The following is a 15,362-nucleotide window of genomic DNA, read 5'->3' on the forward strand; positions in this document are numbered from 1 at the left end:
TCCCACCTTGGTGAAATTGGCAAAATCCTACTTATGCATCTCAAGCACCTCAACACCAGCTAAGCGTCTCTTCTCTGCTCTAGGCAAAATATCTTCGATTTTATTTTAAATATAGGGGGAAAATGTGTTTTTTATTTTTATCCGATTAAAAAATAATCAGCCGGTTAATCGATTATGAAAATAATCGTTCGTTGCAGCCCTAATTTGAAGCCTTATTTGTTAAATATGATGTATGATATTAATATTTGAGGCCTTGCATGTACCTCATACAATTCTATCTGTATGTATATTTTATTATCCTCAATAAAAAATAAATTAAAAAATTACATGTAATTCTTGGTTTTGAAAACATTTTTATAGCTAAAATTTAGGGATAGAAAGGTCAAAATTGAACTGGGAACATTTCAGTTTTAAACAGAAGCATTTTTACAATATTATTATTTATTATTATTATTATTCTTTATTTTAAAAGCGCCAACAGATTCCGCAGCGCTTCTTGTAATAGCTATTACTGTGTTTCAGCGTCATACGCACATATGCTACGTGTGATTAGAGAATCAGAACACAAACACTGTGCTGCGCAGTGAATAGTTTATTTGTTATCATACAAGTTGCTGTGGTGTTTGAATGCTGATGCACGGCCCTCACAGCATATGTGCGTATGCTGCTGAAAATCAAAAACGTTAACTAGGAGCATTTTTGCTAATGGACATATATTGTAAACATGTTTCTATTGAACATCAAAATGCACCCATGCACACATTTCATTTTTATCCTTTTAATATCAAGGGGGCATTTGCATTACCCTCTAAATGTCTGAATTCTAAGATTTACCCATCTTTACGAATTACTCATATATCCGCGAGCTTCTGTCTCATTACCCTCTGCTATATACCCTATATCGCTCACTCACTTACCTCTGCGTGCTACTGAGTTTACGTTCTCATCACTCCGTTACTTAAAGGGACAGTCAACACCAACACTTAAAAAGAAAGATAATCCCTTTATTACCCATTCCCCAGTTTTGCACAACCAACACAGTTATATTAATATACTTTTTACCTCTGTAATTATCTTGTATCTTAGCTTCTGCTGAATGCCCCCTTATTTCAGTTCTTTTGACAGACATGCAGTTTAGCCAATCAGTGCTCAGTCCTAGGTCAGTTTACGTGCATGAGCTCAATGTTATCTATATGAAACATGTGAACTAATGCCCTCTAGTGGTCAAAATGTATTCAGATTAGAGGCAGTCTTCAAGGTCTAAGAAATTAGCATATGAACCTCCTAGTTTTAGCTTTCAACTAAGAATACCAAGAGAACAAAGCAAAATTGGTGATAAAAGTAAATTGGGAAGTTGTTTAAAATTGCATACCCTATTTAAATAATGAAAGATTTTTTTGGACTTGACTGTCCCTTTAAAGGGATATTAAACATGTTTCATTGTTGTAATAAAAAAAGCACTTGCTTATGTTAATTGCAATATATATTGTTCATCTATTTAAATGGATTTTACCTTTTTATTTATTTTTTACACTACATTTGTGCTTCGTGTCACAGCCCTACAAGGAGGAGGAGCCTTTTCAGGAAGGTTTATTTTAGCCTTCTAGGCTACGGAATAGACTAGATAACAGGGAGTCGGATTTGTTCATGCCCAGAACTGACAGAGGAAAACGTAGGTTTTGAAAATTCTCTGCTCTTATCACACTTAGAATGTCTATGGGCTCGATTCATCAAGCCCTTCACCTGCCTACGTCTGCAGGTTCTCACAAAGGAACCTGCAGTCAGTATTTATCAAGCAGTGGTCATCAGACTTCCTAGACTCTTCTCCACCTCTTCCGACCTTGGAGATTGACAGCTCCTGCCCGCGTGTGATTGGCTGTGCTCGGGCAGGGGCGGGATTGCATGCGAGCGCAAAATAGCACTCACGTGCAATCTTAAATTCCGTCAACATATTGCTGGCTGCCAGAGGCGAGCTGGAGCGAATATGTGCGCCCCTGTCCGCCCCAGATTGATAAATCAAGCCCTAATTGCTAATTGTGTAAGAAAACAAGTAAGTTATTTGCAGTTTTTTTTACACAATCCGTGTCTTTTTATATTCACTCTAATTTAATATATTTGTTTTTACCAAATGAGCACTGTTTAATATCCCTTTAATGTGTTGTATTACCTGCGTGTCTCTTCCTCGTTCCTTTGCATTAATGAGTTAATGTATCATTTTATTGGGCCCATATTAAAAGCATTTGATTCTTGTCCATTCGTTGTGCTGCACTAACCCCAGATAATGGTCTCATTAGACCCCCGCACAATAACTATATTTTGTTTTTGCAGATTTCTGATTTATTGGTGCAGTACGTCCCGTATCAGCTTAGGCTGCCAGTTTGTTCATGCACAGCTGCACGCTACTCCTGGCAGCAGTAACCCGGCCACTAACGAGCATTTCCAGCGCCTTATCTGCAGCTCTGTAGTGTAGGCTGATATTCCTCCTACAGCTCTCACAAAATGCTATCTATTTCACGTGCAGCTGTGTAAGGAAACACTATAGACATGAAAGGGCAACTGTTTTTCTGGATTCAGATGAAGTATGGAATTGTAAAAAACTTTCCACTTTATTTCTGTCTTCAATTTTGCTTCATTCTCCTGGTTTCCTTTACTGAAGAAGCAGTAATGGGAGTTAGCTGAGCACATCGGTAAGCCAAGAGGTATTATGTGCAGCCACCAATTAGCAGCTAGCTCCCAACTCCTGAGCCTACCTAGGTATGCTTTTCAACTAAGGATACCAAGAGAACAACACAACTAAAATAGTATAAGTCAATTGTAAAGTTATTTAAAATTGTATACTGTATCCAAATCATGAAAGGTATTTTTTGGGTTTCATGTCCTTTTAAAGTTACAATAGTTGAATGAATGTCATAGAGTTGGTGCCATTAATGTAAAATGAAATAGTTTCCAGCAACTGATTCAGAAAGGGAAATGGGAATATATATCTGCTTTCTATATCCGGCGCATGTGTGCAGTTGTCCCTCTCTGCTAATGAGCATGAATACTTCTGTATAATTTCTACAGATTACCTGCACTTTGTTTGCTGTGACTATTTTACATGCGTGAAATAAAAAGTTCACTTTTCTTGCGGTAAAACCTAAACAAACAATACTGCTTACCATACGCATTTCTTGCAAGCCCACTTGTTAGGGGCAGGTCTGATGTGATTGTTTAAACACATTTTTATTAAGATTTAGGGAACGTGCATGGTTGTAAATCCTAAAAGCAATGTTTTTTTTAATTGCCTCAGGGATGAATTATGCTCGGATTGGTCTCACAGTATTGGTGGTGTTTCTGGGTATATTATTAATATTGACCAAAGTATTTCACAATTGGAAACTTAGATTTATGCATCTGCCATATACCCCTCCAAGTGTTTAAAGGGACAACTTCCATGATTCAAATAGAGCAGCAATTTTAGGCAGCTTTCTAACTTACTCCTATTATCAAATTGTCTTTGTTCTCTTGGTATCTTTAGTTGAAAAAGCTGGAATGAAAGCTACATTTAGCCACCAATCAGCAAGCGCTACCCAGGTGCTGAACCTAAAATGGGCTGGCTCCTAAGCTTGCATTCTTGCTTTTTAAAATAAAGATACCAAGAGAATGAAGAAAAATTGATAATAGGAGTAAATAAGAAAGTTGCTTAAAATTGCATGATCTATCTGAATCATGAAAGATTCATTTTGACTAGACTGTCCCTTTAATTAACCCACACCAGACCCAGCTAATTAACTGTTACTTGTGGTTAGCCTCACTGTGCCCCTCCCACCTCATTAACACCATAACTGCCAAAGCACACACATAACACCACTTCCCTAAATACCTGACCCTCTGATGCCCCCAGACCCTCCCCTACTTTACACATTATACTGCAGGGGAGAGGTAGTTCAGTATGTCCCCAGAGACTTTACTGCTGTTACTGCATTTGTGTGTCCACACTGGGAACAGCACTAACTGAAGCTACATGAGTGACCTTGCAGAGCCAGCAGATCTCACAGTAACGTTATTGCATCTATTGCAGTGATTGCCAGGATGCAGAGGTTGGAAATATAATCATCTGCTTTTTAAACAGCAGAGGGCAGTGCAGGACTGTAAAGCCTACTACAGATAGAAATCATAGAGAGGAGCTGACCAAAAAAAACCCACACAAGCAGATTAAAGGGATATAATGCTTACAGTATACTTCCCTCAATTATTTTACCCTGTTTTTCTGTAATTTCACTCAGAAATTGTGGTTTTTACATTCCTGAGAATTTTACATTGCAGGCTTTAAAAGCCTAACCCAGCTACATATCTGTCCCTAACTGATCTCAGCAGAGGTGATAAAATGCTGCAAAAATAAAAAATGTCTACTTAAGTAACAGGTCCAGATTGCCCTCCTCCAAATAAAAAGCAAGTATAGTGGGGAGTTTTAGCCATTAGAAGAAATGTATTGGAGCAAATAAGGTGTTAATGTATTCTACAAGTTTTCCCACTGTACTGGTCTGACACTTTATTGTAAGACTACAGACAAACCTTGTAATTACAATATTGTATGCCCACTAAGTAAAAACTCTAATGGCTGTCAGCCCCCACAAATTCTCCTGGTTCCTCATTTTCCTGCAATCATTGTACCCCCAACTCCCCAGCAGCAGCTTGTGGCTTCCAGCGTACACAGTGCAGCAGTGCACTATTGGGAGCCGGCACGTCTCCAGGCTTCCGGCTCCGTTACACACTACATATTTGCATACTACGTCCTTAGGTCTCCCCAGTATAGCTCAGCATCAAAAGCTTCTCCTCCTATCCTGTTTTCCCTATCACTCAATCTTTCCTCATTGTTCCCACTCCAGGAATCTCCGTTACAGACCCGCTGAGCACGTTCTTCACCAGCTCATACCCGTGTATTTCCATTCAGCTAGGCATTTCCCTATGTTCTAAGTAACTCTGCTTTGCTGTATTTCCTTCTTCATACATTGAGTTTATTGCACCTTCCCCACAATCTTGGTTTGTGGGGACGAAGCTTATACAAAACTTTATGAAAGAGAAAAGCCTTGTGTGTAATGACAGACATCTTTGATTAGATCCGGTGGTCTTTAGGAGAGTTCTGCGTGGGATCCGCAGCTTGTGCACCTGCTGTGTAAGCTGAGAAACTGCAGACTCAGCTAATTGATATTGCACGTGAGACTTTGTGGTATTGTAGACCACTTGCCTTCAGACAGTAGTACTGTAGCTTTATCTTTTCTGTGTTCCTAACAATCACTGGCTGTTTAAAGGAACATTAAATACATCAAGAATTGCATAATCAGCAATCGCATAATAAAAGACATTGCACTTAATTTAAATTTTAAATAAGCAGATTTCAACATTTACTTCGATTTGCCGCCCCCCTGTTCCGTGTAAGCCCTCAGCCAATCACTGACCTATATGCACTGTGAACTCTTGCACATGCTCAGTAGCAGCTGGTGCCTCGGAAAGTGTACATATAACTAGATCATGTGACAGCCATCAGCCAATCACTGACCCATATATGTATACACTGTGAACTCTTGCACATGCTCAGAAGGAAACGGTGCCTAAAAAAGTGTACCTATAAAAATACTGTACAATTTGATAATGGAAAATAAACTGGAAAGATTTTATTTAATAGCATGTTTTATCTGAATCAAGAAAGTTTAATTTTGATGGGTGTCCCTTTAAGTGTAATTTATTTACTATTTAACATCCCTTTAATCTGGTATTGACTGCTGGATAATTTAACACTGGGTCTATTAAGTGTTACTTGGATGGATAAGGAACGTTTCAGTATTTTAATTCCATATAAGAGTCAGCTTATTTTACCTATGATTTTATGTTTGTTTTACTTATGTGCTTCACATTCTTAGGTTCAGCGAGGATGGGATGGAAGTCATGGAGCGTCTTATATATCTTTACCGCAAGTTTTACCAACTCAAAGTCAGCCATGAAGAGTATGTGTGCATGAAGGCAATCAACTTCCTGAATCAAGGTGAGCTTGTTCCCCTCAGCGTTTCTGCTGCACTGGCGGACAAGGGGTTAGAGATTTGTGCTGTGTGATGTAGATCGAGTGCACGGGTTTTACTTATTAATCACATTTAATGGCTTTTTAAAGCAGACACCAAGGCCAGAACAAACGTCATTTAGCTTGTGCTGTTGGTCTGCTCCACAGGCCGGGTACAGTGACTGATTACTAGCTAGATAAGGGCGGTATGGCAGATTAGCAGGATCTGTCTGTAGACCTCCATATTTGTTATGGCCCCGTGACAATGCCGTATGTGTGTCATGCACTGGGGTGAGAGAATCTACTTTATAGCTGTGCAGTTATCTATCTGCTATCAGAGCTTTGCAGTAAGGATATGGACTGCACATTATCACGTACAGCAGGAAACAAACATAAAGCAGTTAAAAGGGCAACAAGAATGCATTTAATATGGGTTTAAGCCCTGCACATGGATTTAACCAATAGTTCAAGCCCTCTCCAGAGCAGTAATGCACTACTGGGAGCTAGCTGACCACATGTGCTGAGCCAATGACTAGAGGAATATGTGTATAGCCACCATTCAGCAGCTAGCTCACAGTAGGGCACGCCTGCTGCTGAGCCCACATAGGCATGATTTTCAACAAAGGATACCAAGAGAGCTAAGTAAATCTGATAACAGAAATAAATTGAAGAATCTATTAAAATTGCTCTCCTATCTGATCCATGATGATTTAATTTTGAATTTCTAAAGCTACTGCTGTTCCCAGCTATTTGTGTGTGAATAAAATATTGTCATTTGGTTTGGTGACACAGTTTGAGATTGGTCCCCCATGGGCCTGAAATGATCATGACAATCCTACTCTTTCTGTCCGACAGATATCCAGGGCCTGAGCAGTGTCTCCCAGATGGAGCAGCTGAACAAGAGGTACTGGTACGTGTGCCAGGATTTCACAGAATACAGATACCCACACCAGCCCAACCGCTTCCCCGACCTCATGATGTGTCTACCAGAGATTCGCTATATCGCTGGTAAGTCTGCCTATATGGTGTACACAGCCAAATGTCCACTGCTATGTAATGTTCTAATTCTGAGACCTAGTAGTGTGCATGCCAGGATTCACAAGACTAACCCTGCCACATATATGTCCATAATAGGCTAGAGATAAGAACTGTATAATGACAGTGGCTAGCCTTGTCTATTCTAGTAACAAGACAGGACTGGCTCCTCCAAATCTGGCATGTGGTGGGCGGAGCTGGCTATTGAAAAACAATTGCAACAAACAAGGAATGAATGCATTTAAAGTATTTTCAAACACTCCCAGTATGTTTGGCTATTTCAAGACTGCAGATAAATCTTGTGTACCACTCAATGCAGTAGAATGTAGTGCATAATAAAAAGACAATGATTTATCACCAAGAGTCAGCAACCTTGGCACTCCAGATGTTTTAGAACTACATTTCCCATGATGCTTAGGCAGCTTAAATACACTTAAGCATCATGGGAAATGTAGTTCTAAAACATCTGGAGAGCCGAGGTTGCTGACCCCTGTTTATCACCTAATCTGAATTTCAGATAAGCAGTAGATTTTTTCTGACAAATTTATTTTTTCTCCCATTTCTGGCCCCCTGCATCATGTGACAGACATCAGCCAATCACAGACTAGTATACGTATACCCTGTGAGCTTGTGCACATGCCCAGTAGGATCTTGTTCCCCAGAAAGTGTGAATATAATAAAACTGTGCAAAATTTGATAATGGAAGTAAATTGGAAACATTACACAGTTCAGTTGCACACATAACACTATCTAATAAATATACATTACACAGTACAGTTACCCTAATAACACTATATAATAAATATACATTACACAGTTCAGTCACACACATAATAACACCATCTAATAAATATACATTACACAGTACAGTTACACACATAATAACACTATCTAATAAATATACATTACACTGTACAGTTACACACATAACACCATCTAATAAATATACATTACACAGTACAGTTACACACATAACACCATCTCATAAATATACATTACACAGTACAGTTACACACATAATAACACCATCTAATAAATATACATTACATAGTACAGTTACACACATAACACTGTCTAATAAATATACATTACACAGTACAGTTACACACATAATAACACCATCTAATAAATATACATTACACAGTTCAGTTGCACACATAATAACACTGTCTAATAAATATACATTACACAGTACAGTTACACACATAATAACACTGTCTAATAAATATACATTACACAGTACAGTTACACACATAATAACACTATCTAATAAATATACATTACACATTACAGTTACACACATAATAACACTGTCTAATAAATATACATTACACAGTACAGTTATACACATAATAACACTGTCTAATAAATATACATTACATAGTACAGTTACACACATAATAACACTGTCTAATAAATATACATTACACAGTACAGTTATACACATAATAACACTATCTAATAAATATACATTACACATTACAGTTACACTCATAATAACACTATCTAATAAATATACATTACACAGTACATTTACACACATAACATCATCTAATAAATATACATTACACAGTACAGTTACACTCATAATAACACTATCTAATAAATATACATTACACAGTACAGTTACACACATAATAACACTATATAATAAATATACATTACACAGTACAGTTACTCATAATAACACCATATAATAAATATACATTACACAGTACAGTTACACACATAATAACACTGTCTAATAAATATACATTACACAGTACAGTTACACACATAATAACACTGTCTAATAAATATACATTACACAGTACAGTTACACACATAATAACACTGTCTAATAAATATACATTACACAGTACATTTACACACATAATAACACTATCTAATAAATATACATTACACAGTACAGTTACACTCACAATAAAACCATATAATAAATATACAATACACAGTATAGTTACACTCATAACACCATCTAATAAATATACATTACGCAGTACAGTTGCACACATAATAACACCATTTAATAAATATACATTACACAGTAGAGTTACACACATAACACTATCTAATAAATATACATTACACATTACAGTTACACACATAATAACACTATCTAATAAATATACATTACATACTACAGTTACACACATAATAACACCATCTAATAAATATACATTACACCGTACAGTTACACACATAATAACACCAGCTAATAACTATACATTACACAGTACAGTTACACACATAATAACACTGTCTAATAAATATACATTACACAGTACAAATACACACATAATAACACTATATAATAAATATACATTACACAGTACAGTTACTCATAATAACACCATATAATAAATATACATTACACAGTACAGTTACACACATAATAACACTGTCTAATAAATATACATTACACAGTACAGTTATACACATAATAACACTGTCTAATAAATATAAATTACATAGTACAGTTACACACATAATAACACTGTCTAATAAATATACATTACACAGTACAGTTATACACATAATAACACTATCTAATAAATATACATTACACATTACAGTTACACTCATAATAACACTATCTAATAAATATACATTACACAGTACATTTACACACATAACATCATCTAATAAATATACATTACACAGTACAGTTACACTCATAATAACACTATCTAATAAATATACATTACACAGTACAGTTACACACATAATAACACTATATAATAAATATACATTACACAGTACAGTTACTCATAATAACACCATATAATAAATATACATTACACAGTACAGTTACACACATAATAACACTGTCTAATAAATATACATTACACAGTACAGTTACACACATAATAACACTGTCTAATAAATATACATTACACAGTACAGTTACACACATAATAACACTGTCTAATAAATATACATTACACAGTACATTTACACACATAATAACACTATCTAATAAATATACATTACACAGTACAGTTACACTCACAATAAAACCATATAATAAATATACAATACACAGTATAGTTACACTCATAACACCATCTAATAAATATACATTACGCAGTACAGTTGCACACATAATAACACCATTTAATAAATATACATTACACAGTAGAGTTACACACATAACACTATCTAATAAATATACATTACACATTACAGTTACACACATAATAACACTATCTAATACATATACATTACATACTACAGTTACACACATAATAACACCATCTAATAAATATACATTACACCGTACAGTTACACACATAATAACACCAGCTAATAACTATACATTACACAGTACAGTTACACACATAATAACACTGTCTAATAAATATACATTACACAGTACAAATACACACATAATAACACTATATAATAAATATACATTACACAGTACAGTTACTCATAATAACACCATATAATAAATATACATTACACAGTACAGTTACACACATAATAACACTGTCTAATAAATATACATTACACAGTACAGTTACACACATAATAACACTATCTAATAAATATACATTACATAGTACAGTTACACACATAATAACACTATCTAATAAATATACATTACATAGTACAGTTACACACATAACACCATCTAATAAATATACATTACACAGTACAGTTACACACATAATAACACCATATAATAAATATACAATACACAGTATAGTTACACTCATAACACCATCTAATAAATATACATTACGCAGTACAGTTACACACATAATAACACCATTTAATAAATATACATTACACAGTAGAGTTACACACATAACACTATCTAATAAATATACATTACACATTACAGTTACACACATAATAACACTATCTAATAAATATACATTACATACTACAGTTACACACATAATAACACCATCTAATAAATATACATTACACCGTACAGTTACACACATAATAACACCATCTAATAACTATACATTACACAGTACAGTTACACACATAATAACACTATCTAATAAATATACATTACACAGCACAGTTACACACATAATAACACTATCTAATAAATATACATTACACAGTACAGTTACACTCACAATAAAACCATATAATAAATATACAATACACAGTATAGTTACACTCATAACACCATCTAATAAATATACATTACGCAGTACAGTTGCACACATAATAACACCATTTAATAAATATACATTACACAGTAGAGTTACACACATAACACTATCTAATAAATATACATTACAGTTACACACATAATAACACTATCTAATAAATATACATTACATACTACAGTTACACACATAATAACACCATCTAATAAATATACATTACACCGTACAGTTACACACATAATAACACCAGCTAATAACTATACATTACACAGTACAGTTACACACATAATAACACTGTCTAATAAATATACATTACACAGTACAAATACACACATAATAACACTATATAATAAATATACATTACACAGTACAGTTACTCATAATAACACCATATAATAAATATACATTACACAGTACAGTTACACACATAATAACACTGTCTAATAAATATACATTACACAGTACAGTTACACACATAATAACACTATCTAATAAATATACATTACATAGTACAGTTACACACATAATAACACTATCTAATAAATATACATTACATAGTACAGTTACACACATAACACCATCTAATAAATATACATTACACAGTACAGTTACACACATAATAACACCATATAATAAATATACAATACACAGTATAGTTACACTCATAACACCATCTAATAAATATACATTACGCAGTACAGTTACACACATAATAACACCATTTAATAAATATACATTACACAGTAGAGTTACACACATAACACTATCTAATAAATATACATTACACATTACAGTTACACACATAATAACACTATCTAATAAATATACATTACATACTACAGTTACACACATAATAACACCATCTAATAAATATACATTACACCGTACAGTTACACACATAATAACACCATCTAATAACTATACATTACACAGTACAGTTACACACATAATAACACTATCTAATAAATATACATTACACAGCACAGTTACACACATAATAACACTATCTAATAAATATACATTACACAGTACAGTTACACACATAATAACACCATCTAATAAATATACATTACACAATACAGTTACACTCATAATAACACTGTCTAATAAATATACATTACACAGTACAATTACACACATAATAACACTATCTAATAAATATACATTACACAGTACAGTTACACACATAATAACACCATCTAATAAATATACATTACACAATACAGTTACACTCATAATAACACTGTCTAATAAATATACATTACACAATACAGTTACACTCATAATAACACTGTCTAATAAATATACATTACACAGTACAGTTACACACATAATAACACCATCTAATAAATATACATTACACAGTACAGTTACACACATAATAACACCATCTAATAATTATACATTACACAGTACAGTTACACACATAATAACACCATCTAATAAATATACATTACACAGTACAGTTACACACATAATAACACTATCTAATAAATATACATTACACTGTACAGTTACACACATAATAACACTATCTAATAAATATACATTACATAGTACAGTTACACACATAATAACACTATCTAATAAATATACATTACATAGTACAGTTACACACATAATAACACTATCTAATAAATATACATTACATAGTACAGTTACACACATAATAACACCATCTAATAAATATACATTACACAGTACAGTTACACACATAATAACACCATCTAATAAATATACATTACACAGTACAGTTACACACATAATAACACCATCTAATAAATATACATTACACAGTACAGTTACACACATAATAACACTATCTAATAAATATACATTACACAGTACAGTTACACACATAATAACACTATCTAATAAATATACATTACACAGTACAATTACACACATAATAACACTGTCTAATAAATATACATTACACAGTACAGTTACACACATTATGTGTGTAACTGTACTGTGTAATGTATATTTATTAGATAGTGTTATTATGTGTGTAACTGTACTGTGTAATGTATATTTATTAGACAGTGTTATTATGTGTGTAATTGTACTGTGTAATGTATATTTATTAGAAAGTGTGTTGTGTGTAACTGTACTGTGTAATGTATATTTATTAGATAGTGTTATTATGTGTGTAACTGTACTGTGTAATGTATATTTATTAGATGGTGTTATTATGTGTGTAACTGTACTGTGTAATGTATATTTATTAGATGGTGTTATTATGTGTGTAACTGTACTGTGTAATGTATATTTATTAGATGGTGTTATGTGTGTAACTGTACTATGTAATGTATATTTATTAGATAGTGTTATTATGTGTGTAACTGTACTATGTAATGTATATTTATTAGATAGTGTTATTATGTGTGTAACTGTACTATGTAATGTATATTTATTAGATAGTGTTATTATGTGTGTAACTGTACAGTGTAATGTATATTTATTAGATAGTGTTATTATGTGTGTAACTGTACTGTGTAATGTATATTTATTAGACAGTGTTATTATGTGTGTAACTGTACTGTGTAATGTATAATTATTAGATAGCGTTATTATGTGTGTAACTGTACTGTGTAATGTATATTTATTAGATAGTGTTATTATGTGTGTAACTGTACAGTGTAATGTATATTTATTAGATAGCGTTATTATGTGTGTAACTGTACTGTGTAATGTATATTTATTAGATAGTGTTATTATGTGTGTAACTGTACTGTGTAATGTATATTTATTAGATAGTGTTATTATGTGTGTAACTGTACTGTGTAATGTATATTTATTAGATAGTGTTATTATAACACTATCTAATAAATATACATTACACAGTACAGTTACACACATAATAACACTATCTAATAAATATACATTACACTGTACAGTTACACACATAATAACACTATCTAATAAATATACATTACACAGTACAGTTACACACATAATAACGCTATCTAATAAATATACATTACACTGTACAGTTACACACATAATAACACCATTTAATAAATATACATTACACCGTACAGTTACACTCATAATAACACCATTTAATAAATATACATTACACCGTACAGTTACACTCATAATAACACTATCTAATAAATATACATTACTCTGTGCAGTTATACACATAATAAGACCATCTAATAAATATACATTACACAGTACAGTTACACACATAATAACACCATCTAATAAAAATACATTGCACAATACAGTTACACTCATAATAACACCATCTAATAAATATACATTACACAGTACAGTTACACACATAATAACACCATCTAATAAATATACATTACACAGTACAGTTACACTTATAATAACACTATCTAATAACTATACATTACACAGTACAGTTACACACATATTAACACTGTCTAATAAATATACATTACACAGTACATATCTAATAAATATACATTACACCGTACAGTTACACTCATAATAACACTATCTAATAAATATACATTACTCTGTGCAGTTACACACATAATAACACTGTCTAATAAATATACATTACACAGTACAGTTACGCACATAATAACACTGTCTAATAAATATACATTACACAGTACAGTTACACACATAATAACACTGTCTAATAAATATACATTACACAGTACAGTTACACACATAATAACACCGTCTAATAAATATACATTACACAGTACAGTTACACACATAATAACACTATCTAATAAATATACATTACACAGTACAGTTACACACATAATAACACTATCTAATAAATATACATTACACAGTACAGTTACACACATAATAACACTATCTAATAAATATACATTACACAGTACAGTTACACTTATAATAACACCATCTAATAAATATACATTACACAGTACAGTTACACTCATAATAACTCTATCTAATAAATATACATTACATAGTACAGTTACACACATAACACTATCTAATAAATATACATTACATAGTACAGTTACACACATAATTACACTATCTAATAAATATACATTACACAGTACAGTTACACACATAATAACACCATCTAATAAAATACATTACACAGTACAGTTACACACATAATAACACTGTCTAATAAAAATACATTACACATAGGGCTGGGCGATATGTGCAAAAAATAAATCGCTATT

At 32.8% G+C, this 15,362-nt stretch overlaps 1 protein-coding gene across 1 annotated transcript in view; it reads left to right on the forward strand.

Moving 5' to 3' along the window:
- NR6A1 (nuclear receptor subfamily 6 group A member 1) overlaps nucleotides 1-15,362 on the forward strand; it is a 611,578-nt gene that overhangs the window by 592,461 nt on the left and 3,755 nt on the right. The window contains exons 9-10 of the mRNA XM_053695705.1: nucleotides 5,901-6,022; nucleotides 6,890-7,042. Coding sequence (XP_053551680.1) covers nucleotides 5,901-6,022; nucleotides 6,890-7,042 — 275 coding nt within the window. The remainder of the gene's footprint in view (nucleotides 1-5,900; nucleotides 6,023-6,889; nucleotides 7,043-15,362) is intronic.

Source organism: Bombina bombina, chromosome 12, assembly GCF_027579735.1.
Source record: "Bombina bombina isolate aBomBom1 chromosome 12, aBomBom1.pri, whole genome shotgun sequence".
Lineage (NCBI taxonomy): Eukaryota > Metazoa > Chordata > Amphibia > Anura > Bombinatoridae > Bombina > Bombina bombina.